Source organism: Triticum aestivum, chromosome 7B (assembly GCF_018294505.1).
Source record: "Triticum aestivum cultivar Chinese Spring chromosome 7B, IWGSC CS RefSeq v2.1, whole genome shotgun sequence".
Classification (NCBI taxonomy): Eukaryota; Viridiplantae; Streptophyta; class Magnoliopsida; order Poales; family Poaceae; genus Triticum; species Triticum aestivum.
The window spans coordinates 126,495,758-126,519,614 of NC_057813.1; the positions used below are offsets into that span (position 1 = coordinate 126,495,758).

A 23,857-nucleotide genomic window follows, 5' to 3' on the forward strand; every position below is an offset into this window, starting at 1 on the left:
TTACGAAGACTATTACTGATGTTGATGTTAATGATATCAAATTTATTGCTCACAATAATTATAATCTTAGGTAGAAGAATTGAAACTACCTAGTCACCTCGCTAGGATACCCTACTTAGGGATTTGCAGGAATTATCTCCGACATCATCCGTTAGGACGGAGTCAATGGGGGCTACAACATATATTCCTACCGTCTCCGTTTGGTCGGTGAGATTAGGCTTTCTTATCGTGCGAGATCTCGTGTGAGGCGCTTCATATCGATTCAATGGTTCAACCATGATAATTATGGATCCAGGGCGCTGGTCCTTAGGGATATGTGCATAAAGACTTCCCGGCTGTCATCAACAAGGTCAGACAGTCTCTGGTAAGAGACTGGTGACAGCGACACGTCGTTCTAGCTGCAGTAGTGGTCGTTCTGTGGTCCAGAGACCTCGATGTAATTTTTATTATATCCGGGGAGCTTTGTATTTGTATCTGCGGTAACATTTTATAATAGACCCGGATCCGTTTTTGAGAGAAAAAAGGGTGAATGAATGATTTATTTTCGAGAGAGAGTTTTGAGCCTAAACACCGAAAGTGTTGTTCTAGTCCCGAGATCGTGTGAGCTTGGGTGAACAGTAAAATCAAAATAAAATGGGAAAAATTCAAAAAAATTCGAATCTTTTGTTGTGAAACTTTAACAAATGTTTTGATAGTTTGGAAAAATTCAGTGGTAGATGACATTCGTGTAGAATGTGGCAAAAAACAAAATTGATGCTCCAAAATGCGTTTGAAAATAACATTTTTGGAGCATCAGTTTTGTTTTTTTGCCACATTTTTACACAAATGTCATGTGGTGATGAAATTTTGCGAGCTATCAAAACATTTGTCAAAGTTTCATAAATAGAGGGAGAGGAGAGGGACCGAGGGAGGGTCAAGCTGGAGAATGCCCCTCATGGCATCACTTGTGGGAGGATGTAGCAGCATCTGTGGGGGATTGTAGCAAATTGCGACTATGGTTGTAGCAGTTTCAGAGAGAGAGAGAGAGAGAGAGAGAGAGAGAGAGAGAGAGAGAGAGAGAGAGAGGAGATCAGGAAAGGGATGGCCAAGCTGGAGAACCCTCCCCCCCCCCCCCCTCCTCGTAGCAGCACCCAAGGTAGCCATGGAGCTGTGCTCTAGCTGGGGAAGAAAAGGGGAAGGGATGAGTGGAGGAGAAAGCTACAGAGAAAAGATAAGAGAAGTAAAGTGCGTGGGCTAGAAAAAAGTATGAGTGCGCTGTCTCCTGGTCGTACGATCCAGTTGGATCGCGTGGCCCGCGCGCGTCTGGCGCAACGGTTCGGCCGGCGCGCCGGATGGAAACGATTCCCTTTATTCATTCATCAAAATGAACCGAATGAATTTGGCGCCGGAAGCTAATACCACGTTGGGCTCGATTTGAACTTTCAAAAAGAAAAGAAAACGTTGGGGTGATTGAGAAGGCCCATTTCGCTCATGGAGTGAGAAGGCCCGTGGAATTCCTTCCTGAGTTTTGCTTTCACCTTCACGAGTCTCTCTCGCAGTTGTCTCAAAAAAAAAGAGTCTCTCTCGCACCAATCGGCAGCTCGTTTCCCCACCCCCGCCGCCGCGCCGCCATGCTCCGGCTTCGGCGCTGCGTCCTCACCCAGCTCCTCTCGTCTCGGTCCGCCTCTCCCGTCTCCCAGCTCCGCCGCCTCATCTCTGCCGCCGCGCCCGTCGTCTCCCCGAACCCTAGCTTCGCGGTGGAGAACTACCTCGTCGACACCTGCGGCCTCACCGGGGCCCAGGCGCTCAAGGCCTCCGCCAAGCTCAACCACCTCAGGTCCCCCTCTAATCCCGACGCCGTCCTCGCCTTCCTCGCCGGCCTCGGCCTCTCCAGCGCTCACATCGCCGCCCTCGTCGCCAAGGACCCCAAGTTCCTCTGCGCCGGCGTAGAGAGGACCCTGGCCCCCGTCGTCGTCGGGCTCACCGGCCTCGGCCTCTCGCATCCTGAGATCGCGCGCCTCGTCTCGCTCGGCGGCGCCCAGTTCCGTTGTAGATCCATCGTCTCCAGCCTACAGTACTACCTGCACCTCTTCGGCTCCGCCGAGAAGCTCTTCCGGGTCAAGTATGGCTCCTGCCTTCTCTCGTCCGACCTTGAGCTTGTGATCAAGCCCAACGTCGCGTTCCTGGAGGAGTGCGGGCTGGGCGCTTGCGATATTGCCAAGCTGTGCACCTACGCGCCATGGTTGCTTAGCACCAAGCTGGAGCGTCTCCAGGCAATGGTTGCATGCGCCGAAGGTATAGGCGTGCCTCGGGGCTCTGGGATGTTCAGGCAGGCGCTGCAGGTCGCATTCTACGGCGAGGAGAATATCACAGCCAAAGTGGACCACTTGAAGAACATGTTCAGGTGGTCGGATGCTGAGGTGCGCATTGCTGTTTCCAAAGCTCCAATGGTGCTGACTTTGTCCAAGGACCTGCTGCAGAGGAAGTCAGAGTTCCTGGTCTCTGAAGTTGGGTTGGAACCGGCATACATGGCTCATCGGTTGACATTGCTCACTTGCAGCCTAGAGGGCCGGCTAAGGCCCTGGTACTATGCTGTAAAGTTTCTTAAGGAAAATGGATTGCTAGATCATGGACGAGACTACTATGCTGCAGTCGTGCTGCGCGAGAAGGTATTCATGGAGAAGTTCATATGCCCTCACAAGAAAGCTGCACCGCAACTCGCCGAAGACTATGCAGCAGCTTGCAGAGGGGAAGTGCCGGCTAGATTCAGATTTACATGAACAAGACCAGTATGAAATTTCGTAACATTTTTGCTCTTTGTGTGAGATTCAAGAAAAACATGCAACACATGTGGTGGCTTCCATGAGCTAAGCTGGATTGTCGAAGACTCGAAGTAATTGTTCTTTAGGTATCTTTATACATTTACTTTATGTAATGGCTGATTGATCTAGGCAGGGGGTAATGGCTCCTGTGTAGTGTTCAGTTTTTTGGAACGAATTACCTTTGACTGACAAATACTCCCTCCTTGTCAGGCTTAATTCAGAAGTAGTCTTCTATCTATTGTTGGCACCTTGCCTTGATGTAGTAATTTTACGAGATATTTGATTTCCTGCAAGTATGACACGTTTGGTTGTTGCATCTGTGTATTTATTTATGAATCTGCAAAGAAGAGTGAAATACTTCTATCATTCTTTTTTTGGGGCACACTACAAAACTTGTAGTATGATGGTGTGTAACTATGTAAAATTATTTCATGAACTCATCGTGATTAATCAATGAAGGGAAGTTGTACCTAGAGAACATTCTCTTTATCTTGCTAGCATGCATGGGTTATTTTTCCAGCCAAGTGGATCTCCATAGTTTGATTGCTTCTGTTGAGCAAATGAACGATACTACACTGATGGCAATCCCATCTTCAGATCTGTCTGTTAAGCGAATATGCATACTGCTTCACATTTTGGCTCAGTTTTTGAGTTTCAAGTGAAGTGCGTTGGCTGAGCCGGCTACTGTTGTGCACAGGGTGACGGCGTGTCCTTGATGGTGGCGCGGATAACGAAGAGATCGCCGCCTCCCTGGGGATGATCAGGAGACAACGCAGCAGCAGCAGCAGCAGAGGGGAAGCTGCAATAATCCTGCCCTGCAAACTCAGCAGCACATGTTCCCAGCCCTCTATATTTACACATACGCCTACTAAAATTTTATCAGCAACGATGTACTAGTATTGTTCTGTTTCCAGAGCAAACTCCCCAAGGTTTATTTAGATCAGCTGAGGAGGCTAATATACTGACTGCATATTTGGACAGTGATGGTCCATCATTCAGGGAAAAGTCAGACATCTGCAAGTTCATGATTGTGGACTTTACACAGAGAAGAGAGCCTGCCTACTATTCATACATGCAAATAATAACGCAGTGATGGAGCTACAAGTTAAGTCGTACCGAAGCTAAAAAACTGGGGTTTGAATGAACATGACAGGTATATGGTGCCACGAACAGGGAATTGGAGTCAGTTCAACTACATAGATAACCAGATTATGAGCAGTTATGACAAGATAGTGCAGATCTAACGAGACATTCTTGTTCCCAAAGAGCAGCAGCAAAGGGGAAGTTCCGCAGAAACAACGGAGAACCAGCTCAAATTTCCTGACAGTCAAGTGCGCCGCACACACACACGGTAACTACAGCAGGAGCCTTTGTTACATGCCCAACATTGCTCTTGTACGCTCCATGGCCCTCTTCTCTTAATTGTGCACAATAAACATTTCCCTTCTTTTGTGGAGATCTTCATCCACATCCAACTTCCATTTTACATTTTAAGTTAACTGAAAATATTTTGGTCCTGCCACTTGCTCATTGTAGTACAAAACACTAGCTCAACTTTAGAGTGGAACCAATTTGTGGACATCTTGATGCACAATTCATTTCAGCTCCACATTTTTATTTCCATTCAACTATAGTTTGTACAACATCGAGAATCATTCCAGTTGTTCCATTGCTTATATATCTATGTACAGCACAGCACCCAGCCAGCATACCAGAAAAGGTAGGGGGGAAATAGGCTACTCTTTCAGAAATACCTGACCCCCAAAAAAAATGCAAATTTTGATGCAACACAATATGATTATTCTTATTTCAGCGATTGGCGCACCTTCTACTCGCTGTCACCCGTGTCCTTGTCTCCAACCAGATAGAGCTTCTGCCCGTCATTGACCATGTCCACATCCTGGACCGTCATGCCATCCTGACAGAGCAAGCGCAGGCATGAGCTGGACAAACCCAGTTTCTCCTGGGCTGACCTGATGAGTTCGTTGATAGTGTGAGGAATCCACAGCATCACCCCTTCCTTTCGCTTGGCATCAGTATCCCATGGATAGTAAGGAAACACGGAGCATCGTCGTGTATGCATCTTATCTGCCAACAGAAGTTCTTTTTGTCATAAATGAACAATGTGCACGTGATTTTCGCAGAGGTGCGAGCTTTGAACTTGCCTCTCACTTCTTCGCCTTGTGTGGGGAACTTGGAGAGCTCATCGGCTTTCGCCTGTTCAAGCAGCATTATAAATGGCTTACTCCCGGACTTGTGTCCTTCATCCAGAGGAGTAGTACCGCGTCTGCATAATTGGCAATGTCAAGCTCAAGCGTGCCTTCGAAGTTACAAACTAAGTACTTCTTTAGCAAAAGTATTACACTCTAAGTGGTTTCAAGCTTGATGGCACAGATAAAAGATGAAGTATTGTTTGGTGGTACCTGTCTGTTGCAAGGACACTTGCGCCAGCTTCTACCAGCAACTTCGCCATAATATACAAGCCCTCTGCAGCAGCTATGTGGAGAGGATTGCGGTGGTCGTAGTCTTTCGAGTTTGGGTCTACACCATAAGCTAGAGCTCCCCGAATGAAATCAGAGTCTCCCTTCGATACTGCTATGCAGAGATGGCTACCGGCATTCTCGAGGTTCAGCTTGGCTCCTTTGCTGAAGAGTAATGTGGCCACTCTATCATGCCCCTGCCTCACCGCCTCTAGTAAGGGCGTGTTCCCAAATTTATCTGTTATCGAACAACAATTAAGTGCATAGAAGTGTGTGATCACATTACTATACAAGTTTATATGCAAGAAGCTGGAAAATTGCTGCAAGGATGCATTTCGACGAGTGAGCATACCGGTCAGATTGATATCAGCCCCTTGATGGATAAGGAACTGCACAACATCTTCATACCCTCTGGAAGCTGCAAGATGCTGCAGCAAAGATGCTGGTTACATCAGGCATGGAATATTCATCATGGAGGTTTCAATTTTTTTGAATTAGATAAGAACCATATAACCAAATCTTAGTAATTTGTACCAAAGGAGACCGCCCATCGTAATCACTGTTCTTTGGATTGGCTCCAGCTCGGATTAAGCCAGTCAACTGATGAAGGTCGCCATAAAAAGCGGCGTTATTAACTCTTAAGGTAAGCTCTTCCTCTTGCTTCCCTATATGGAAAGTGATATCTGATTCTATGTGTTTAACCCGTTTGCCGTATTCATTGCTCTGCAGTCGGAGATAGCACATCAAGAAAAAAGATGCAGTATCTATGAATACTGGAATTAGATGAAATAATTAATGGCATGTTGTTTGTTTCTACTATTTACCTCGGTAAGATTGCTCAAAAGTTTTCTTCCATCAGTGAAATAAATCTCCAATATGTGTGCGAAGGACTCTTTATCCAACCGTAAGAGCCTGCAAAGTTCGCAAACACGAACAGTGTAGGGCTGTGGAATATTGCAGAGAATAGCAATTTCTCCAAAAGAATTCCCTTGCTCCAACATTAGAATAGTCTCTTGACCATCTTCACCAACGGCAGCACCTTCCTGAATGGAAGAATATATGTTGTCTAAGATGGATAATAACTAGTTGTAAGGTCAAATTTCAGCTAGGAATGGCTGCACCCATTAGCTTGGGACACAATTTGTGGCATTAGAAATGTACACGAAAAGAACAACTTAGTTGTGGTGCATGTGCATTATTATGATACAATTGTAAGTAGAGAATTTTTGTCACAATCGACAGTACATTTATAAATACAAAGATAAACAGGTGGTGTGAAAAATATGTGAATACAACGTTAATATCAAGAGTATATACAACGGCATAAGATATATATCACTGAAAATTTCTGAGTAATATATGGGTGGTTTGTGTACACTCTGTAGCTATACCCCATTAGTATTCATTGGAGTTCATGCTCTGAGATTTGCATCCCTACTTAGAGAAGTCACACTCTTAGATATAAAAATGTGGAACCACCAGAAGGAATTTAACAATAACCAGTATATTACGGAAAGGCACACAATAGTAAACACATATGAAAACCAAAAGACTCGATAATTAACCAATTTGGTTTAGGCTTTGATCATTTTTTAAGGATTGGACTAACCAGTGCACCCTGACAGACAAAGTATAACTGGTCAACCGCACTCCCTTGCTCCAAAATAACTTCTTCTGGTAAGAAGAACTCCTCTTGCAGCCTAATCACCTGCAAGGAGCAAAGACGCATTAGAAAAATCTTGGGAATATCTTCAAATTTATACACCAGATCAACATGCATAATTTGTCAGAATGAAAATAGCACGCACAATCTGTTGAAGGAATTCTTCCGAACATCCTTTGAACAATGGTGTCTTTTCAATGTATGGCATGTACAGTGTTTGCGAAATCTGCAATTACAAAATATATCATCAGTCAGAGACTCACAACAGACAAGAGCATATTTGATGTGCCGTGTTGAAGACACAAGACTTACAACTGCAAGCTGACTATTTTAGAGAACTACATCACAGAAGAATGACAAGATCTCCAAATTATAAATGTCATCACCTTTGCACGAATAGAAACAGGAATATCCCGAAGTACAGAGGCTTCAGTGCAGCTGCTCTCATACTGCAACCTCAAATGTCCCTTGATCTGCTCTCTGATGTCCTTTCCAAGTCTATTTCTGTTCATATACCTGATAACTTCTTTCATTTTATCCCTGAATCGCTCGGTTGCCGAGCCTTTCACAATCATTGCAGTCATGTTACCGATAAGGTAAGCTCCAAGAACCATATCAAAGGAAACATAAATCATGACAAATATCATTTCCCTAACATTTACAGCATGAATGTCACCGTAACCTGCAGAGGAAAAAAGAATACCATACCATCAATTTAAAATACCAGGCCAGTCATGGAAAGAGAAACTATTTGTTGAAACATCAAACCAAAACTTACCAACAGTTGTCATGGTGACGACGGCAAAGTACATTGATATAACATAACGCGTGGCAAGATCGATCTCCCTGAAATGGGAATAGCTATAGTCTCCTAGCTGCAAACTCCCGATCCACGTATATCCTTCCATTGATTCAGGAAGCGTTGTTGCCAGGTAATAGAAGATACAAGCTGCCGTGTGTGTACAATAGAGCTCCACAACTATGAGTTTCACTATTCTTGTGAACAGGTAATTCACACGGATGTCCTTTTCCAAATCCGTGAAGAATTCTCTGACCTTCAGCACTCGTGTTAAGCGAATCCACAGTAGGTATCTTAGTTCTTTATGCCCAGAAACCTGTATGCAGTTCATCATATGAAAACAAGAGCATACAGGCTAACATTGAGACATCATAAATTGTGTGTTACCTTATAGATAGCATCCCATGGGAAGCAACCAAGGAGATCGAAAATGAAGCTTGATTTGCAATATCTGGGTGTATAGAGCACATAAATCATGCTTACGTCCACATTTGAGTTACCAAATAACATATTTCACAAAGTACAAGCTGGTGGAATTAATCGAAGGATATCAATGCCAATATAAGGTAATAATGCAGCGCAACTTCCAGTCAATCTTGTTGTACTGTTAAAGCATGGGGTAAGTGAAATATTACCGGAGGGCGATAGAGGTTGGATTGTATACGATGCGCTATGTGTCAGGGTCACGGTAGGCCACAAGAAACTTCAGGACAATATCAATAAGGAAGGCAACCTGACCAACTATGTCCAAGAAGAACAACTTCCTAGGGAGCCCCATGAAGAATGCAAATTCGAAGGGCGTAAGGAAAGAACTGTACACTGCCCAACCCACTATGAACCTAGTCCATGACCGGTACAACCTGCAGGACACAAATCAATTAATTAGCACACGCTTTATTCCTTTAACATGGCTTATGTCAAAAGAGTGGATTCTAGCATTTGTTTTAATATATGGATGAGCAGTTGAGCACCAAGCAAACAACATTCTCGAAGGTTCCAAAACATTCAACTTTAATTTGTTAATTTACAGCCATGTAATTTGTTGCATGCGAAGTTTGATTTTAGTTGTCAAGTTAGCAAGAGCCACACACACACACAGACAGCTTTTCTTAACTATGTGAAAATGAAGTTGCTAGGCCAAATGAGCCCTCTGTTTAAGCATTGCCACCAAAGTTCATCTCCAACAAAATATGTCACAATCACCAAGGGCAAGACTTAAGAAGCAAAGTCATGCTGAATGTTTTACATTTTGATCTACTTTACAGGGTCTACGCAACAGCTTAAATATTCCTCAAGAAAATTACTATAACTACACCCAAGATTGGCGGCTGCCTGCCTGGTACTTTAGGCCATTCAAGCCAGCAATCTGAACTGTCAAGTACCCAAATCACATTTGGAGTGCAGCTGCAGAGCGACATCATAAAAAACCCTCTGAACTGCTGTAGTCATACACCTGGTTGGCATTGTGGAGGCAAGTTACTGGTGTTAGCTTATTAGTTTAAGTTTAGTTGACATATCGTCGTAAGCAGATGGGTTCTACCATTATATATTTTGTTGCTGCGTAACAGCGCAGCAACATGAGCATGCAGGTTGTTAGACCACATGTTCATCTGTTGATGTAACATGTCAAAAAGTATCCCAGGTTGGATGGCATATTAAAATATGTTGATGCTTGGTAATGAGAAAAAGAAAGTGGAGATGATGATAGACGTGGCGATTTCTGGTTTGTTTCGAGTATTTATGTAGGAAAGAGAGAAGCAAACGATGAATTGGTCGAGAACCAAGCATAGGTTTCGGGTGGATAGTGGTGGCGGTTGTACCCTCAACTAGGGATGTGAACCGGGTCCCATTTAACCCCGTTTAAACCCACTATATAATCGAACAGTTTAAAATTTTATTTTATTTTCTGCAAAAATGAACTATGAAGCTAGGCAACGCTAACCAAACGGGACTTGCGGACACCATTTATTTGCCATTTACATCCCTACCCTCAACGCACCAAGGTGTGTTTCTCTTTCAGTGGTTTGGTGGATTATTATTCCTCCGGCGTCCAGTTCTAGGCGATGTAGCTGTCGATAGCGAGGCACTATTGGTTTCTTCAACCTTGATGCTCCAGGAAAACTTCGAGAGGCGCCCTGTGAATGCGCGCGCGCATGTGTTCTCGGTATTTTTTTTAGAAGACAAAAACAATGAAATGGTCCAGGGCAGTAATATGCATATGCATAGGACTTGGGCGTGCAATCAGATCGAAGCTGTTTCTCCCTTTTGTTTTAAAGACATTGTTTGATTTCATATCTGCTCCATCTTCCTCCCATCAATCAACAAGGCCAAGTCAGTATGTCACCTGCTTTCCCCCCTCTATTTATTTATTTTTGTAGAAGGATGTTCAGCTTTTTTTGAAAAATCATCATCCATTTTATCTATTTCCTGATTCTATTTGTCGGTAGAAGCATCATCTGACCGCCTTGCAAACACTGCAACTCTAACTCAGAAATTAACCACACTCAACTCAGGTTTCAGAAATGGCAACAGTGAATACAGTGTGAAGTACGCTAGCAGTATATTCAGTTTGTGCTTATTGCACTCGCTGCTGATACGTATGGCAGCAGAGGCAGGTGGACGTGTCCATATGGCAGCGATACGATACATACTTGTTGTCGGGGTGGATGACCAGGCCGCGGAGGAACCCGCCCTCGCCGTCGGCGTCGGCTCCGGGGATGCGGCTGAGGCGGCGGAGCGGGGGGAGACGGCCCATGAGCTCGAGCCGGCTGTTCCGCGACGACGACTTCCACCGGTCGGGCTCCACGTCCACCTCGTACTCCTTCTCCGCGTCCTCCTCCCCCGCCGGCGGCCTCCTCGACCTCCCCCCCCTCGCCATCGGCACGAGCTAGCACGGCGGCAACCGCCTCCCCACGCGCAGTGCGGCGGCAGTGGCAGCGGAAAGGTGGCGGTGGAGCTTGGGTTCTGAAGTTGAGCTGGGTGCCGATGGCTCGAAGGAGAAAAAGTTGAGCTGGGGGCGGGAGGGGAGAAAATTGGCTATTTGCCACTTTCAATATGAGGCTTCTCAAAATTGCCATTTTCAAGATTGGCTTCGTAAAAATGCCACTCAGCTCGTGTGCATCTTGATTACCATGCCATTTTCCCTTTCTATTGCTTTTCTTTTTCTCTTTTCCATTTCCTGGCTCCTAAAAGGACCAAACTACCCCTGAATCCATATCTGATGCGTGCTTGGAATGTTTGGATCGATCGGATTGCTGCGAGGCACTCATCCTTGCCATCACGATTGCTCGCCGCTGTAGCTCGTTGATATGCATGCACGAATCCACAGTAGCTCGCCGCCCTAGCTCGCTCACGCCTGCGCGAGCAGCCGCATCCCGCCGCCGGTGCTCTCGGCCCAACCGCTGCTCACCGCTGGCGATGCTCGCTCACTGCACGCTCGCCGGTACGGCTGGCCCTCGGCTGGCGAACTCCTGCGAGCCACCGCAGCTCCTCGCCAATGCTCGTTCACGTCTCCACGCGCGCCGGCACAGCTCGTCCTTGCCTAGCCGATGCCCGCGCGAGCCACCACACCTCCTCGATGCTCGTCCACGTCTGCACGCGCGCCAGCACAGCTCGTCCTTGCCTGGCCGATGCCCATGTGAGCCACCACAACTCCGAGGTGCTCGCGCGTCGGCACAGCCCGTCCTTGCCTGGCCGAGGGTGCTCGTCCATGTCGGCGCAGCTCGCCGTTTGCCTCGCCGACACCTACAGGAGTCACCACAACTCGCCGTCGACGCTCTCCCACGCTTGCGCGCGCCGGCACAGCTGCCCTCGTAGAAGGATTGTGTTCCATGTATGGCGATGGGCAGTGCGAGCAGTGTGGAGATCGGCGGCACGCGGCCTCGAGGAGATGGCGGCATCCGACGATTGACGCAAGAAATCCAGGCGATCATGGATTGAGCAAGCACAGTATTCTTGGCTAGCCGCCTCAAGTGCTGATTAGATGCCTGAGTACGTTTAGATAGCATATATAGGGGCAGTTTGGTCTTTTCTGGTGCTTATAATTGCGAGAAGAAAGAGAAAATATATAAAAGAAGGAAAATGGCATGGTAATCAAGGTGCACACGAGCTGAGTGGCATTTTTACGAAGCCAATCTTGAAAATGGCAATTTTGAGAAGCCCCATATTGAAAGTGGCAAATAGCCAATTTTCTCGGCGGGAGGGAGGAGAAGGCTACTTGCTTTATAGTGGCGATGGTGAGACGTGGCGCGGGCTGCTGAAGGCACGACGGCCTCCCTCAGGTCGGCACGAGGCGCCTGACGTCAGTCGGCCGGCCAGTTGCAACGGAAGGGACTGCACAGCGACGGCGCTAGCTGCTTAGGCTTGAGGCGTCGCCATTCCGACCGGCCGCACCGGTTACGACTAGTGAGTAGCGACTACTGACCGATGAGCTCGGTCGAGTCGTCCCTCCTGCAGCACCGGCTAGTTTCAGTGGACGCCGGATAGAGACCAGTCCAAATCGCTGGTATTATCACCGATTTCCTTGATCCGGATCTTTCCAAGCCCATCACCTCTGCTGTCAAGCACTGTCCAGAGGATTGTCCAAACGCGTGCCGCACAAAGCACAGGGAGAGGAAGAAAGAAGATGATATTAAATTATAAAATACCCATTTTTTTAAAAAAAAATCTGGAATTTGGGGATGTTGGGTGCCCAATCTACTTCCGTGTGAAGTTTCGTGAAAAGACACCAGGAAACGTATCCGTGGCGAAGGAAATACAGTCTGAACTAAAATCCATCCTCACATTTTTTTTCTATACATATACATAGGAAATTTGTGCCTTTTTTTTTTTGCCATAGATACGTTTCCTGGTATTTTGTTCATGAAATTTCTCATGGAAGTAGATTGGACACGCAAGTTTGATATCCCAAAATTCTAGGGTTTTTTTCTTTCAAATTTCTCGGTATTTTTTTGAACTTAATGTTCATATAGGTGGTGGAACACCCCGGTGCTACGAATCCCCTTCCTCATGATATAGCTAACGAGGGTTCTCTAGGGAGCACAGAAGAGTTTCTCAACACTTGGATCAAGTTGACAAACAATAAAATTGGCTCATCCGTAGGCCACTAGCTCAACATCCGAGTGAACTTTGTTTGTGGAGATATTCATCCACATTTCATTTCCATTTACATCTCATTTCCATCATCACAATCTGTACATCATGGAGAGAGGGCTCGCCTTCTTTCTTATCTACCTATGGGTACAACAATCGGCATTCAAAAAAAAGCTCTAACATCTGGGGAGGCTAATCCTAGATAAATACTACTCCCTCCGATTCAAAATAAGTGTCGTGATTTTAGTTCAAATTTGAATACTGGCCAGGAATAGCAAAATTTTACTGGAAAAACCTTCATTTCATTCCCGCCGCTGGCGCACCTTCTACTCTCACTGCCCCGCGCCGTCATCGCCTCCGACCAGATAGAGCTTCTGGCCATCATGGACCATGTCGACCTCCTGCACTCTCGCGCCATCCTCGCCGAGCAGGCGCAGGCCTGAGCCCGACAAGCCCAGCTTCTCCTGCGCCGACCTGACGAGCCCGTCGATCGTGTGTGGAATCCACAGGGTCACCCCCTCTCTGCGCTCGGCGCCATCATCCCATGGATGGTTGGGGAACACGGAGCATCGTCGCGGGTGCATTCTATCTGTGATCAGGAGAAATTTTGCAGAGGTCAGAAATGAACGTTGCGCAAGTGGTGGTTTGTCTGACAGAGGTCATGAGCTTCTGAACTTGCCTCTCACTTCTTCACCGCGGGCGGGGAACTTGGACAGCTCGTCGGCTTTCGCCTGCTCCAGCAGCAGCATCAGCGGCTTGCTACCCGACTTGCGCCCTTCGTCTAGCGGAGTAGTGCCCCACCTGCGTACACATGGAACTGTCAAGCTCAAGCATGGCCACGAAGTTGCCGATGACAGACTTTGTGGTAGTTTCAAGCTTGATGGTGGTACCTGTCGGTTGCGAACACGCTTGCGCCAGCGTCTACCAGCATCTTGGCCATCATGTACAGGCCCTCTGCGGCGGCTATGTGGAGGGGACTGCGGTGATCGTAGTCTTTCGAGTCTGGGTCAGCGCCGTAAGCAAGAGCCCTCCGAACGAAGTCGGAGTCCCCCTTCGACACCGCCATGCAGAGGTGGCTGCCGGCGTTCTCGAGGTTCAGCTTGGCTCCTCTGCTGAAGAGCAGCGTGGCCACCCGGTCATGCCCCTGCTTCACTGCCTCCAGCAGTGGCGTGTTCCCAAATTTATCTGGTTTCGAACAAAAACCAAAGCCAGTGCACAAAATGTGCGATCAGTCACTACATTGTGAAACCTGGAAAAACGGCTGCACAGATGGCACCAAACTGAGTGAACATACCGGCAAGATCGATATCAGCCCCTTCGTGGATAAGGAACTGTGCAACGTCTTCATACCCTTTGGAAGCTGCAAGATGCTGTGAAGAAGACGATGGTTACATGACATACATTACTGATGACCAATATTAGGTATTACAATACAACATTCTTGTTGATTACATGAAATTCTAAGCTGTCCTTACCAAAGGAGACCGCCCGTCATAATCCGTGTTCTTTGGATCGGCTCCTGCTCGGATCAAACCCTTGAGCTGATTAAGGTCACCATAAAAGGCGGCACTATTTACTCTTAAGGTCAGCTCTGCCTCTTGCTTCCCTATGTGGAATGTGATATCCGATTCTATTTGTTTGACCCGACCGCCATATTCATTGTTCTGCAGTCAGAAGGAGGCAGGCAGCACATCAGTAAAAAAATCTGTTATCCTATAACTGATAAAGCAGTGGTTGTTTTTTTTTATAGAAAAATAAAAAAAATAAAGCAGTGGTTGTTATGATAATTGTTTGCTCTGCTTACATCTGTGAGGTTGCTCAAAATTTTTCTTCCGTCGACAAAATAGATCTCCAGTATGTTTGTGAATGACTGCTTATCGAGCCGCAAGAGCCTGCAAAGTTCGCAAACACGAACACTGTATGGCTGTGGAATGTTGCAAAGAATGGCGATTTCACCGAAAGAACTCTCGGGCTCCAACATCAAAATAGTCTCCTCTTGGCCATCTTCGCCGATGCCAACACCTTCCTGAACGGGATAGGAATTGTACAGTAAGTGCTAGTTTGGTCCAAAAGGAACTCCATAAGCAAACCTGTCTGGTTACTAAATGTATGGAAGAATTGGGCAACTATCAGCAGGCCTGAACTCACCAGCGCACCATGACAGACAAAGTATATCTGATCAACCGCACTGCCTTGCTCCAAAATAACCTCTCCTGGTAGGAAGAACTCTTCTTGGAGTCTGATCACCTGCCAGGAGCTAGAACATGTTAGAGAGATCTTCGGGTATTTTCAAACTATATTTTGTACAATATATCATCATACATAATTTTGGGTCAGAAAGAAATACTTACAATCTGTTGAATAAATTCTGCTGAGCAGCCTTTGAACAGTGGAGTGCTTTCAACATATGGCTTGTACAGTGTTTGGGAAATCTGCAAATACAATAACATATATCATCCAGTCACCACGGAAAAGAACACAGTTGAAAGTTGATATGGGAATATCCTGAAGATGTGAATGCTTGTGAAGCATTAGCTTCACCAGATGAAAATTTAAGAAGTCAGAACAGTAACACAGTTCACAGAAGGATAGTAAGAGATCCAAAATATAGCTCATTACCTTTGCACGAATTGAAATCGGGATATCCTGAAGTACAGAAGCTTCAGTGTAGCTGCTCTCATACTGCAACCTCAGATGCCCCTTGATCTGTTCCCTTATCTCTTTCCCAAGTTTATTTCTGTTCATATACCTGATGACTTCTTTCATTTTGTCCCTGAATCGCTCGGTTCTCGAGCCTTTGACAATAAGCGCAGTCATGTTACCGATGAGGTAAGCTCCAAGAATCATATCAAACGAGACATAGATCATGACAAATATCATTTCCCTGACATTTACAGCATGAATGTCACCATAACCTGCAGGGGGAAAAGGTCTCAGCATTTCAGGGTACGGAACACATTCCAAGTTTCTGAGAAAACTGAGATTGCAAGGCAACATGAGACCGAATCTTACCAACAGTCGCCATTGTGACGATTGCAAAGTACAGTGAGGTGGTATAAAGCTTGATAAGATCAAGCTCCCTGAAATGATCATAGCTGTACTCTCCCAACTTCAAACTCCCTATCCATGTATTTCCTTCCATTGACTCGGGCAGCGTTGTGGCCAGGTAATAGAAGATACAGGCTGCTGTGTGTGTGCAGTAGATCTCCACAACTATGAGTTTCACTATTCTTGTGAACAGATAGTTCACACGGATGTCCTTTTCCAAATCCCTGAAGAATTCTGTTACCTTCAGAGCTCGTGTTAAACGGATCCACAATAGGTATCTTACTTCTTCTTTACTGCCACAAGCCTGTGTTTCAGTTCATAACATAAAAAGTGAGCAGAAAATATCAACATGTCTACTAACAAGTGAAATGAAAAATATTAGCAAAGGGTTAACCTTGTAGATAATATCCCATGGGAAGCAACCAAGGAGATCAAAAATGAAGCTTGATTTGCAATACCTGGATCAAGTGAGCAAATAAATCAGAGGTTAGAAGTTAGGTTTGAGTTATTGCATGACATGTTCCAAAAAGTACACTTAGCAAAAGCTCTACTATAATATTGAAAGAATAAAGTTAAATGTACAACATGCAAATGCCCTACTATAATATTGCAAGAATAAAGTTAAATGTATAACATGCAAATGCCCTTCTGGAAAAGCATTTTCATTTCAAAAGGCTGTAGCCGGTCTTTATTAAAAGAGAAGTAGAAGCTACAAGTACAACATCAAGGCAACACAGAAAGCATTTTCATTTCAGCAACATAGAAAATAGTTGAGAGATCCACATATCATTCTTGAGATTCACCATTGTAATGATTCGGATGATTATAAAGGACTACAAGCTGTGAAAATATAGGAGTACGGAAAAGGATGCAAGTGAACAATGATGCAGGGCAATTTCCAGTTATTGTAGTTGCACTTTCAAGCATAAGATGAGGAAATATTTACCGGAGGGCGATAGAGGTCGGATTGCGTACGATGCGGTACGTGTCGGGGTCGCGGTAGGCCACGAAAAACTTGAGAACAATATCAATGAGGAAGGCAATCTGCCCAACTATGTCCAAGACGAACAGTTTGTCGGGGAGTCCCCGGAAGAAGCCGAATTCGAAGGGCGTAAAGAAGGAACTGTACACCGCCCAAACCAGTATGAACTTGGTCCATAACAGGTACAACCTGCAGGGAGGCATATCAGTAAATTGACACCCTCCTGTTACCATAGTAAAATGTCCGTTTGTGATTTGTTGAAGGGGGCAAAAGATTATATAAAAACAGACTTTAATTTATTTACCACGGTTGTTGACTGACGGTCATACTATTTGCTCTCTGAAAAATGTCAAGTTGATCGAGAGAGTGGCTACTGTAGAAGCCTAAACCACATGCTACACTGCCTTTGGAAATTAGGTCAAAAGCATTAATTAGGCCAAACGTGCCCGATGTTTGAGAATCGGTGCACACGGAGTTAACCAGTTGTCTTTGGTGAGATCACACGCATACTCCATCATGCACATGAGCGTGTCAGGGGTGGGTGATGTGGCCATGAGTGGGTTCCTCCTGTGCTGTGCACCGATCCTCCAACGGTACTCATACTAGTAAACTAAATGGGAAGATCGGAACCACTTGGCACGAAATAAATTTAAATGACGATGCGTCTGTCATGGAGCCACCTCATCTCCAACAAGATCTGTTACAATAACATCCATATTATACTTTATAGTACATCATCTGAATTTATTTATTTATTTTTGCAATTTTCATGTGCTCGTAGTGCCATTTTACATAACCACGGAGAGTACGCGCTCAGCTGTAATAGTCTATAGCCTTGCTAAACTTAAAACTTTTAGATATCACACAGTAACGAGAGACCGAGACTTTCTCAAAAGAAAAAGAAAAAAAAGAACAGTCGAGACATCGAGGATGTAAGGCATTGCAAAGTACTCCGTGTATGCTACTTCCTCTGTAAACAAATGTAAGACATTTTACATACGAACTGGATGTCAGCAACTCTGTCTGATTATGCAGGTCACCGCCAATCGGAAACTAACACTGTCCACATCATGCCCATAGATTATCTGTCTAGAGATCCCACACATGGCATAGCTGATTGATGCTCTAAGCATATTCAGTTAAATATTTCCCCCGGGATAATGACTCCAGCTACCTCACCGCCGGATTAACGGCGCTAAACCAAACTCAGTCATCCTGATGAATACTTTAGGCCGTTCAAACTATGGTCTGGGCATCTGGCCAAGTCAGCCAAGAAACGAAAGGGGGATTGGGGAGCACGACCCTGGTGAGAACCAGGCGGCCGCACACCTGGTTGGCGCGGAGGAGAAGGTTGCTCATGCAAGCTATATATAGCCTACTTGTCATGTTGTGATAAGCAGAGATCTCTGAATGCTAAAATATAAGGCGTGGTGATAATAGCTACACATATGCATGCACTCAATGAAAGGCAGTTCAAACCCTCTGTCACTGATGTGCAATGCGCAATAAATAAGAAAAAATAATATGTGTACGTACAAGTTTTCTGCGCTTCCTGCGCGCTGTGTTTAACAAATCCCAAGTTGAAGGCACGCAATGTTTTTCATGCTGCCTCTACGTACGGAAAAGGAACCAAAGGAAAGAAACAGAGGTGGTAGAATAACGCAAGTCACGAAGCAATCTCTGGCCTGTTTTGGGTATTGCTAGAGCCTAATCACGAGGTTAAAAAAGCAGATAGTGAAAGGGGTCCAGAGTCTAGTATGCGTAGGGCCCGGCTCCTTCTTGAGATTGTTCATCCCGATGCTACTAGCTTAGCTAGCTTCCTCCCTTCTTTTCAGATTCACGGGACAACATTTCACCCTCTATTTTTCTTTGCTAGAAAACATTTTTCCCCGTATATTCAAAAAACCAATACCGTATTTCACTTTCACTTTCATCGCAGTATTTTTTTCCTCCAGAAAAAAACATTTCCCACGAGGCCACGAGCCGCAGGCTTGCGAAAATCGCAGTTTTAACAGCCCAGCAATTAACTTGGCTAGAATCCGGTTGCAGAAAAGGAAAGCTCGTGCCACAGGAGTTCAGTAAAGCAAAAGCAATCTGTTATCCCGGTTTCTATGGCACTCAGGCACGATCCCGTGAACGCCGGCGTAGCTGTAGCTACACCTACATGCTATGCTACATGTGGCTGCCTGCCGACGAAGCAAGCTTGCCTGCGCACGGCGCACCCTGCTGGCGAGCTGATCAACGAACGACTGATTCGCGGCTAGGAACAATGCGCACACTGTTGAACGGAACGGAAACGATTTGGATGGGGGAAAGTAAAACCAGAAATTCCGAGGAAGACAATATAGCAAAATCATTTTTCGCAGCTAAAATAATATAGAATATAGAATATAATTTTATAATATTTCTTTTGATAAACTGCTTGTGTCTGTAATTATAGCAACAGCAAAACGACCGATCGAGCTTCCAGAACACGCCGGCGCGGCGGCCAGCGCGCGCGCGGAAGCATGGAGAAGCTGGCAAGGAAATTGGAGTGTATGGGCGTGTGTTGTTGCCACGTACTTGTTGTCGGGGAGGATGATGTGGTCGTGGAAGAACCCGTCCTCGCCGTCGACGGCGGGGCGGCGAGGGGGGCGCCGGCGGCGCGGGCCGAGCCGGAGGTCGGAGCCGAAGAGCGCAAGGCGGCTGTTCCGCGACGACTGGAGCCGGTCGTGCACCTCCTCCACCTCGTACTCCTTCTCCTCCTCGACCGCCTCCAACTCCGCCTCCTCCCCGACCCTCCTCTTCGACCCCAGCCTGCCCATCGCACCTCACGAGCGAGCTACCGCGCGCACGCACGGACGCCGCGGCACGAGCACGGCGGCTGAAACGGCGACGACGCCGAGCCAAGGCGCTGCTCCAGCGGAAGCAAGCAAAGGATGGTGGAGCTTCGGTACGTTTCGAAAGCTGGACTGGGTGCCTAGGACGCGACGGGAGCTGGACGGGAGGCGACGGGCTGAGGGAAGGCGGCGATGGACGGGCTTATTTATAGCGTGAACAGTGGCAGGCGGCAGCGGGAGGTGGAGGGGTCAAATCTTTATGACCACGGTGGGCCGTCTGTGTGTGCGTAACCACGGGCGGGCGCAGGCCCGGCCCTGATGGGGGGCAGGGCGGCGGCCGCCCCGGGCCCCCGAAAGGTAGGGGCCCCCACGTATGTGTGCTCTGTGTATTAGGCCTGTGAAAAAAAATGACCCTGCGCTAATTTAGGTGTAACATGCCTTGTACGTGATGGTGTAGTAGTGGGCAAGTAAATCAACGATTCCCTATATTAGTGGAATTTCCGTTTCCCACGTGTAGGCCCACACACAACAACATCGGCGATCGACCTGGCCGGAAATCATCCCTCAAACACACATCACGCACAGACTCCCGCCGCCATAGTGTCTTCCCACAGAGGCCTCACCGATGCTTCCTCCTTCAACGGGGGCTTGGGTGATTTCATGTTCGTCGGGCAGGAGTAACAATAGCCCAGGTTTGAACAACAGAGAATAGGTAAGCATCTTCTTGATTCATTGTCCAAGAGATACTCCCTCTATTCCTAAATGTAGTGCGTATAGGAAATTTCAATAGTCAAACTCCCCCTACTTTGACTACATTTATAGAAGACAAATATCTACATCTATAATATTAAGTAAATATCATTAAATACATCATTAAGCATATATTTATATTATATTTATTTGGTATTATTTTGGTTGATACTTTTCTCACTAAACTTGGTCAAACTAAACAATGTTTGACTTCTAAGAAATTCTATGCGCACTATATTTAGGAATAGAGGGAGTATCTAGGTTCTATTAGATAGGAGTATCTAGTGAATTAGTAGAGAAGAGTACGTTGTAGTTGTCCGGCCTTCTGATTAATGAATCTGGATGTGTTGGTGGTCGATGAAAGACAATGGGAGAAAATGACTACTAGGATCCATGGATTAATTATACTAATAGCTGAGATGAATTAATTAAAGAATGCATGGTCGATTTAATTTATTTAGGTGGCTAAATTAATTCTAGCGTTGTAAATTATAAAGTAATTCTAGCTGCACGGAAAGGATCCGTTTGAATATAATTTTGTGTGTGTGGCAAACTGTATATGAAATATAAAGTGCGCACAAACTTCCTAGGTAAAATTTGAAGTAAGATAGAATTAATATAATCATATTCAGTAAATCACAAAACTAAGTTGACATGCTGGTTTTGCACTCCATCGATAAAAGGATAAAATGTTAAGAGTAACCCGTGTTTAAAAATATCAAAACATGCATGATGCATAAAGGGCCCCCAATTTTGCTTTCGCCCGGGGCCCCTGAAATCTTAGGAACGGCCCTGGGCGGGCGACGGCCGCGGCCGGCGATCCCATTCCCGGACGGGCAAGACCTCCATGAAATGGCGAAAAAACAAACAAAAATAATCTCTTTTCGGACGTGTAAAATTTGTTGCTGGCTAGATGTCCAGGAGTGAATACTTTTTTTTTTGCGAAATGATGTCCGGGAGTGAATACACTCACTGCTCTAAAAGGCAGAGAAATGGATTACTCTGCTGTTCGCTGATGAAACAATGGGCATGGGTAATCAAAAGAGAAAATGGCCTAGGAAAGTGATGGATGTAGACTATTTTGTGCGTTACATCGTGACGGCAGCTGTAACTATATTTCAGGGAATGAAATGCTGTGACCAAAAACTATCTTGGTTTCATTGCTGTGTTTATTTTCTTTAAACGAGTCAAAAAAATGCCATTTCATTAATTGAGAAAGAAGGTTTTCATGAGGTCACAGCAGCCACACAGTGGCAAAATAAAGCAATTACTTGCTAGTTAAAATGACATCTAGGCCCTTGGCACCCGTTGGCACCGATGGCCTTGCCTCCTCCAGGACCTTGCCCACAATGATCGTCGAAGGGGTGAAGGCATTCTGAAAGACCCTAGCATTCCTCACCCTTCATAATTACCAGGAAATGAGCATAGGGAGGGAGGCCATTCTTTTCTGGTTTGGTGATCTCGCGAGAGCAACCTTGGTCCACCAATCCTTGACGACGATAATGATCAACCACTCGCTTGTCCTAATTTCCCCACCTAAACCGCGTCCAGACCGCGGTCGAATACTGGCATTGGGAGAGGAGATGGGCCACTGTTTCTTGAACTTAGTTGCAAAGGGAGTGCATACCTCACACTACAAAAAAAGACACATCCATGACATTTTGGGCCGTACGATTTTTTTTCCGATCATGCTTATGACACTTCTATGACAATAATTGTGACAAAAAACTCGGAATCATCATAGATGTGGTGGGCTCCTACTTCTATGATAAAAAATCATGACAGAAAATGAGTTTTTCGTCCTGGGCGGGCCAGAGACGCAGCTGCATGACATTCTTTGCGCCGTCCATGACGAAAAAAACCGTGGTAGAAGCGAGGTCGAGGAAAATATTGGGGAGTTCCCGGTTACGGTGGGTGGTCGGGGCCGAGCGATGCACGGAGGTTTGCGCATTTCTCTCGTACACGTACGCGCGTGGGTGCGAGGCGTTGGGCTCTAACTGAACCCAAGCGAGGCGTTCGCCTACTGAACCCGAGCGATTGTACTGTAGGCTACGCGTTACTGAACTCGAGCGATCGATCGATCTGGCTGTTAACTGAACCCGATCGAGCGATTCCTTCGCTACTGCTGCTAACTGAAGCCGATCGAATCTGCTGCCTCTTGATGAACAATGTGCGTTGTTGGGGGTTGGATGAACAGATCCCGGTGGGGGGTTGGATGAACAGGACCCCGTGGTAGTAGAGGTCGTTGCCGCTGGATGAACAAGACCCCCGATCGAGCCGGTTGGGGGCGGATGAACAGGACCCCGTGGAGGGCTGGATGAACAGGACCCCGTGGAGGGCTGGTTGAACAGTAGCCGGTGAAGGGCTGGATGAACAGTAGCCTGTGGAGGGGTGGTTGAACAGGACCTCGTGGAGAGGATTGGTTGAATAATAGCCGGTGGAGGAGCGGTGGAGGTTGGATGAACAGGAGCACTGGTACGTCTCCAACGTATCTATAATTTTTTATTATTCCATGCTATTATATTACCCCTTTTTGGATGTTTATGAGCTTTATTTTACATATTTATATCATTTTTGGGACTAACCTACTAACCGGAGGCCCAGCCCGTATTGCTGTTTTTTTTGCCTATTTCAGTATTTCGAAAAAAAGGAATATCAAACAGAGTCCAAACGGAATGAAACCTTCGGGAGCGTGATTTTTGGAACGAACGTGATCCAGAGGACTTGGAGTGCAAGTCAAGAAGCAATCGAGGCGGCCAGGAGATAGGAGGGCGCTCCCACCCCTCCTGGGCGCGCCCCTTGTCTCCTGGGCCCCACGAGCGGCCACCGACGTACTTCTTCCTCCTATATATACCTACGTACCTCGAAAATATCCAGAGAGCCAACGAAAACCTAATTCCACCGCCGTAACCTTCTGTATCCGCGAGATCCCATCTTGGAGCCTTCGCCGGTGCTCCGCCGGAGGGGGAATCGACCACGGAGGGCTTCTACATCAACACCATAGCCCCTCCAATGAGTTGTGAGTAGTTTACCACAGACCTTCGGGTCCATAGTTATTAGCTAGATGGTTTCTTCTTTCTTTTTGGATCTCAATACAATGTTCTCCCCCTCTCTTGTGGAGATCAATTCGATGTAAACTCTTTTTGCGGTGTGTTTGTCGAGATCTGATGAATTGTGGGTTTATGATCAAGTTTATCTATGAGAAATATTTGAATCTTCTCTGAATTCTTTTATGTATGATTGAGTTATCTTTGCATGTCTCTTCGAATTATCAGTTTGGTTTGGCCTACTAGATTGATCTTTCTTGCCATGGGAGAAGTGCTTAGCTTTGGGTTCAATCTTGCGCTGTCCTTACCCAGTGATAGAAAGGGTTGCAAGGCACGTATTGTATTGTTGCCATCAAGGATAAAAAGATGGGGTTTAT

The 23,857-nt window shown here is 46.1% G+C and overlaps 3 protein-coding genes across 6 annotated transcripts; 1 reads left to right on the plus strand and 2 right to left on the minus strand.

The window, feature by feature from the left end:
- Positions 1–1,513: 1,513 nt before the first annotated feature.
- LOC123159098 (uncharacterized) lies at positions 1,514–9,512 on the plus strand. Of its 4 annotated transcripts, XM_044576905.1 has the most exons (5): positions 1,515–2,887; positions 3,499–4,152; positions 4,615–5,924; positions 6,011–6,109; positions 9,009–9,510. In XM_044576905.1, the coding sequence occupies exon 1, from the start codon at positions 1,611–1,613 to the stop codon at positions 2,757–2,759; it is 1,149 nt and encodes a 382-aa protein (XP_044432840.1). In that variant the 5' UTR covers positions 1,515–1,610; the 3' UTR covers positions 2,760–2,887; positions 3,499–4,152; positions 4,615–5,924; positions 6,011–6,109; positions 9,009–9,510. The 4 variants fall into 4 exon arrangements, with proteins under 4 accessions (XP_044432841.1, XP_044432840.1, XP_044432838.1 ...); XM_044576906.1 differs by having other exon boundaries at positions 1,514–2,872; positions 3,499–5,924; positions 9,009–9,512; XM_044576903.1 differs by having other exon boundaries at positions 3,499–5,924; positions 9,009–9,511.
- Positions 4,630–8,586, minus strand: LOC123157751 (potassium channel KOR1). Its single transcript, XM_044575968.1, has 11 exons — positions 8,131–8,586; positions 7,723–8,059; positions 7,331–7,626; positions 7,090–7,170; positions 6,891–6,989; positions 6,106–6,324; positions 5,816–6,004; positions 5,634–5,709; positions 5,225–5,519; positions 4,967–5,088; positions 4,630–4,889 (listed from the first exon to the last, which is right to left on the minus strand). The coding sequence occupies exons 1-11, from the start codon at positions 8,251–8,253 to the stop codon at positions 4,630–4,632; spliced, it is 2,097 nt and encodes a 698-aa protein (XP_044431903.1). The 5' UTR covers positions 8,254–8,586.
- A 3,279-nt stretch (positions 9,513–12,791) lies between the features above and the next one.
- LOC123161012 (potassium channel KOR1) lies at positions 12,792–19,870 on the minus strand. The gene is made up of 13 exons (XM_044578863.1): positions 19,427–19,870; positions 16,829–17,053; positions 16,277–16,340; positions 15,847–16,186; positions 15,454–15,749; positions 15,186–15,266; positions 14,983–15,081; positions 14,639–14,860; positions 14,310–14,498; positions 14,129–14,204; positions 13,725–14,019; positions 13,514–13,635; positions 12,792–13,423 (listed from the first exon to the last, which is right to left on the minus strand). Exons 1-13 carry the CDS (start codon positions 19,666–19,668, stop codon positions 13,167–13,169), a joined length of 2,508 nt encoding a protein of 835 aa, XP_044434798.1. The 5' UTR covers positions 19,669–19,870; the 3' UTR covers positions 12,792–13,166.
- Positions 19,871–23,857: the final 3,987 nt, after the last annotated feature.

Coding starts and splice junctions, on each gene's coding strand:
- LOC123159098 (XM_044576906.1), top strand. CDS start 1,611: ATGCTCCGGCTTCGGCGCTGCGTCCTCACCCAGCTCCTCTCGTCTCGG.
- LOC123161012 (XM_044578863.1), bottom strand. CDS start 19,668: ATGGGCAGGCTGGGGTCGAAGAGGAGGGTCGGGGAGGAGGCGGAGTTG. Junction 14,499..14,638: donor TTTTGAGCAACCTCACAGAT/GTAAGCAGAGCA, acceptor TTCTGACTGCAG/AACAATGAATATGGCGGTCG. Junction 14,205..14,309: donor ATGACGGGCGGTCTCCTTTG/GTAAGGACAGCT, acceptor TCTTCTTCACAG/CATCTTGCAGCTTCCAAAGG.
- LOC123157751 (XM_044575968.1), bottom strand. CDS start 8,253: ATGTTATTTGGTAACTCAAATGTGGACGTAAGCATGATTTATGTGCTC. Junction 8,060..8,130: donor CATGGGATGCTATCTATAAG/GTAACACACAAT, acceptor AACTGCATACAG/GTTTCTGGGCATAAAGAACT. Junction 6,990..7,089: donor AAGAATTCCTTCAACAGATT/GTGCGTGCTATT, acceptor TGCTCCTTGCAG/GTGATTAGGCTGCAAGAGGA.